This window comes from Panicum virgatum, chromosome 1N (assembly GCF_016808335.1).
Source record: "Panicum virgatum strain AP13 chromosome 1N, P.virgatum_v5, whole genome shotgun sequence".
Lineage (NCBI taxonomy): Eukaryota > Viridiplantae > Streptophyta > Magnoliopsida > Poales > Poaceae > Panicum > Panicum virgatum.
The window spans coordinates 8,501,720-8,506,680 of NC_053145.1; the positions used below are offsets into that span (position 1 = coordinate 8,501,720).

A 4,961-nucleotide genomic window follows, 5' to 3' on the forward strand; every position below is an offset into this window, starting at 1 on the left:
TTTATCCTTAAGTTCTATGCCGAAAGACTCTTTAAACAAAACAGCCAAATTTTTCTTATGTTTCTCAAGTATTTGATTAAAATAAGAATCATTTGGCCTATGAACATTGGCGCTAGAACTATTCGGCATTTGCGGTGCATAATTCGGCTGTGTATATAGTGTTTGCTGCGAATAACCATGGTTTGGCATTGCACCATATGAATAGCCCGAACTTTGGGGAGGCATAGTATACGGATTATAAGTCATAGTGGCGTATGGAGGAACACCATAACCAGTAAACCCATTTGTTCGGCTAAAATCAGTCTGAACAGGAGGCATACTAGCAATTGGTTCAGGAGACGACTGATACGCCACCAGAGCACCAGGACCGGTCTGACCGGTCTGACCGGTCGGGAAACCGGTCTGACCAGTTGGAACCGGTCCACCGAGACCGGTCTGACCGGTTTGTGCAACCGGTCTGACCGTTCCATTCGCGTACTGCTCTGGAGGTTTCTGACCATCATAAAAATTCATCGGCATGCCGTACTGTGGTGCAAGTATCGCCGATGATTCAGGATGCATAGAGTGATTTTGAAAAGTACCAGCAACACTAGACATAGGAGCACTACTATCATTGGCCAAGGATTGCTTTCCTAAAGACTTATCAATCATATTTTGAACAGTAGCAATCATCTTTCCTTGACCATCAACCATTAATTGAGTAAATTGCTCCAAAATATCAGGCGATGTTGAAATACTTATATTATTATTTGCTTTGGCTTGTTTTTCTTCATCCGAAAGAATGACCACCTCCTTATCCTTTAAGACTTCACCCTTCCGGTTCCTGGAGAAGTGAGACAAGAACCACTGATGCTTCTCTTCGATTTCTTTCTCTTTGCGCCGTGTGTTCTCCTCTTCGCACTCCTTGATGAAGGCTTCATAAGCTTGACGATCTTCAGCCGACAGTTGATCAGGAGTCGGCCTAACGATGTTGCTGGCATCAACATCACTACTTGACAGCTTCACCATGGTAGTATGTGGAGTAGATTATATCGATTTAAATAACCAAAATCTTTCGTCCCCAGCGGAGTCGCCAAAATATGCTGGCGCCAATCTAGGGCCAACACACGAATGCGCTTGATCGCGCGATGAGCGATGGCACAATTGCAACGCCGATGCTCAGACCGGTCAGACCGGTCGGGGTAACCGGTCAGACCGGTTCGCCGGTGCAGAACGGCGAAATCCGACGAACGCTCGCCCGGGAGGGGCCCGTCAGGGTAAGCGCGCGTAGGGTTGTTCTAGGATCGGCAGGCCACCTAGAACGCCTTCAGACGTCGCGGAGACGAATGAAGAACAGTAGAAAAGAGTTGGAAGGAGTTAGGGTTTGGAGATAAAAATAAAGGCAATAAACATAAAGAAAAGTAATATATTGATGTGTTTTGATCGATTGGATTCCCTAATCGGCCGTGACACTTTATATTTATAGGGTGGGGTGGACTTATCCCGCAAGAAATTTTGTTTACAGATCCAAATCTATAAAAAAAAACTTATTGTACTCGGACTCTACCTGGATCGGTCAGACCGGTCGGACCTACCGGTCCCTGCCGGATAGGCCACAGTGCCTCGACCGGTCAGACCAGTTGGTGCCAATTTTGGCTGTCAACACTATCCTCGGATAAGTGGTTTTCATACGTCACTCAAAAAAGGGAGAATTTAGATAAAAAGAAAGCAAATGAGGATGGAAAAAATTACAATCGAATCACCGGGCATCTACAACAATGGGCGCGGCGCCCGTTCCACCGCGCCAGCGAGAGGAGGAGAGGCCGCCGATGAGGTCCGCGAGGTCGCCGGCGAGTGTGGCGGCGGACTTCGCCATGGGCGGCGCGGCCGCCGTGGTGGCCAAGACGGGGGCCGCGCCGGTGGAGCGTGTCAAGCTGCTGCTGCAGAACCAGGGCGAGATGCTGCGGCGGGGCACCCTGACGCGGCCCTACAAGGGCATCGCCGACGCCTTCGCCCGCGTCCTCCGCGAGGAGGGCGCCGCCGCGCTCTGGCGCGGCAACCAGGCCAACGTCATCCGCTACTTCCCCACCCAGGTCCGGCATCCTGTTGCTTTGCTTTCCCATCTACAATGGCACCACGATGCGTGCCGATGCATTCTCCTATGTTCCTGTCATCTGTTTATGGGTTTGATGTGAATTGTTGATGAAATTCTCTCAAAATTAACAAGCAATCAATCATATGCATAGATTAGCAATTTATTGCAATGGTTGCCTTCGAGTCTGCTGATTTCCTGCACCCACAGATTTCTGTGTGGCCTCAATTGTTCACGCTCCCACCTCAAAATTAAAACAAAAAAAGTCAACATCTCTATGGGATTGTCTAGCTGGTGTCCTCCATCTACCCACCACATACTAAGCCAAGTTTTATTTTGCAAAAACATTTTTTGTACTAATACTAGGAAGTACAGTTAGCTTGGGATCCTATGTATGTAGGAGTGTTTTACATCTGTACTATCATATAGATGAATCTTTATAAAGAATTAAACTAAGCCAAGTTTTTAAGGCATGGTTACCATTTGTAGTGATGATATTAGAAGGGCCTGGCTTAACATTTGCATCAATATGTTTTTATGCACTATACTGCAAAGGCGTAAAGTTTTCATCAAAAGAGCAAACCTACGACCTTATGGAGGTTACCTAATTGAACCATATGACAGACTCTTGCAATCGTTACAGCCACTTATTCTAGCCATGCTGAGGATAAGTATTGTAAGGATACTATATAAGTTGCTGCCAAAGAAATAAACTTGCGCTTCTATTTTCCTGTACTTTCTTGTAACAGGCTAATGGCTAAGAGTGATAGATATACTTAATTTTACATTATCAAACATAGCCTACCTTAACTCTTTGAGCAATGAATCTGAACTTTTTGTGTCATGTGAAAACTTCAAAATCTAAATGGAACCTCAACTCTACAGGCTTTTAACTTTGCATTCAGGGGCTACTTTAAAAGCTTCTTTGGCTGCGACAGGGAGAAAGACGGAAAATGGAAGTGGTTGGCTGGAAATGTAGCCTCTGGCAGTGCTGCTGGAGCTACAACGTCATTACTACTATACCATCTAGATTATGCACGAACAAGGCTAGCTACTGATGCAATTGAATCCCGAGGAAACAAACGCCAGTTCAGGGGACTGCTGGATGTGTACAAGAGGACACTTACAACTGATGGCGTATCTGGACTATATCGAGGTTTCAGTGTGTCTATTGTTGGCATCACCCTGTACCGGGGTCTACATTTTGGCATCTATGACACCATGAAACCTCTTGTTCTAGTGGGACCATTGGAGGTAATGCCATCCTTGTGACATAGTTTCACCATCGCAGAGGAGGTTCAGGCTAAATATATATGACACCCTTAACTTGTTTTGGTTGCAATTACAGGGGAATTTCTTTGCCAGCTTTGCCTTGGGCTGGGCAGTAACAACTTTCTCGGGGGCCTGTTCCTATCCATTTGACACAGTCCGTCGTAGAATGATGTTAACTTCAGGACAACCATTCAAATACAGGAATGGCTTCCATGCAGTAAAGCAGATCGTTTTAACTGAAGGGTTCTTCACATTATTCAGAGGAGTTGGAGCAAATATTCTGTCAGGAATGGCAGGAGCTGGAGTTCTTTCTGGGTATGACCAGCTCCAAAAGTTCGCAAGCCAACATGGTCAGATTTTGAGCGCAAGATGGGGGCATTGAAATGATGTGTGTATGGATATGAGTATATTCAAGTCCATGGTCGAAGGTTCGATCATTCAAATGGGATGCGCAACCAAGATGAAAGAACTTCACAAAACTTAGACAGCAAAGTGAATCTCCTTGCTGCTCCAACACGATTGGCTGTAGATTGGGTTATCTATATCTGTACAATTGGCTGTATGCTGTAGCCATTGATGAAATGATATCTTGGTAATCTTGCAAGCTCCAAAATGGTTTAGTCTAAAAAACCAGTCAACCCTAGCAAAACCAGTTTGTACAGATAGAAACAACAGTAGGATGGCCCTATTACATTGTATTATGGTTATTTGTACAATGGCCATTATCTGACTGAACAGTATTAGGTGGTTTTCCAGGAATGCTGGTTATCACCCTGATTCTCTTGGTTTCATGATTCTTTCATCTCCTTTGTAAAGCTTGCAATCAGCGGCCTCCAAAAAAACTGGTACCACAGAACAGAGATTCAATTGTCCACTTTGCTCCACTTGATTAGTATTGTGTATATCTATTTGTGAAACTAGAAAATGAGAATTGTTAGCTCTTGTTTCTGAGACTAACTGCTGATTTATTGAAAACATGTAGATGTGGTAATTCAATAAAGAGTATGACTTCTCCTTGTCTTATCAACGTACAGTTCTTTTTGGAGTACTGGCTGCTGACGACCTTGGGAAACTAGTATCTGTAAGGGTATAAAAATGCTATTTCAATTCATATTTGTTGGTTTCAATGCCTACTGCCTAGTGAGTTCTGTTCCTTGACGATTTAGTCGGTGAACAACTGGGCACAATAAGTAAATGGTTGCTCAGATTAGGCAGATGAATTTGGCTTAGTAATATGTTAGCTCCTTTAATTTGTAAATGCAAACAGAATTATTTGAATTATTCTGTCGATCTTCTCAAATGGGAAGAATAGTCGTTACCTTATTCTGGGGTTTGTTTGTATTTTCCAATCTTGTGGGTTCTAGCTCTTCTCGGTTAAAAGTTATTCTGCTCATGCCTCTTGGAATCACAAAGCAGTGTGAATAACCATAGTGAAAAAGTGACTTGCCTGGCGGAATGAAAGGCTAAGCGCCATTCATTGTAATTGCCTAATGTGCCTAATGGAAGATTGCCATCCCAGCCTTGTAATTTCCATCTGGTTGGGTGTAGCTGGTGCAAAACTTAAGCTATTTTACACCTTAGGGCAATCGTCGAAGTCTAATTATATGTTTCCCATGTA

At 44.1% G+C, this 4,961-nt stretch overlaps 1 protein-coding gene across 2 annotated transcripts; it reads left to right on the forward strand.

Moving 5' to 3' along the window:
• The first annotated feature begins 1,713 nt into the window (after nucleotides 1-1,713).
• On the forward strand, nucleotides 1,714-4,666 carry LOC120655016 (ADP,ATP carrier protein ER-ANT1-like). 2 transcript variants are annotated; one of them, XR_005667250.1, is made up of 4 exons: nucleotides 1,714-2,072; nucleotides 2,957-3,325; nucleotides 3,420-4,188; nucleotides 4,326-4,666. XR_005667250.1 is itself a non-coding variant. In XM_039932735.1 (3 exons), exons 1-3 carry the CDS (start codon nucleotides 1,758-1,760, stop codon nucleotides 3,723-3,725), a joined length of 990 nt encoding a protein of 329 aa, XP_039788669.1. In that variant the 5' UTR covers nucleotides 1,714-1,757; the 3' UTR covers nucleotides 3,726-4,322. The 2 variants fall into 2 exon arrangements, 1 of the variants encoding a protein (XP_039788669.1); XM_039932735.1 differs by lacking the exon at nucleotides 4,326-4,666 and having other exon boundaries at nucleotides 3,420-4,322.
• Nucleotides 4,667-4,961: the final 295 nt, after the last annotated feature.

Bases quoted from the DNA above. Each gene is read 5' to 3' on its own strand.
- LOC120655016 (XM_039932735.1), top strand. From the start codon at position 1,758: ATGGGCGCGGCGCCCGTTCCACCGCGCCAGCGAGAGGAGGAGAGGCCG. The intron at 2,073-2,956 runs GTCCGGCATCCT...TCAACTCTACAG, and splicing joins TCCGCTACTTCCCCACCCAG to GCTTTTAACTTTGCATTCAG. The intron at 3,326-3,419 runs GTAATGCCATCC...TTGCAATTACAG, and splicing joins TTCTAGTGGGACCATTGGAG to GGGAATTTCTTTGCCAGCTT.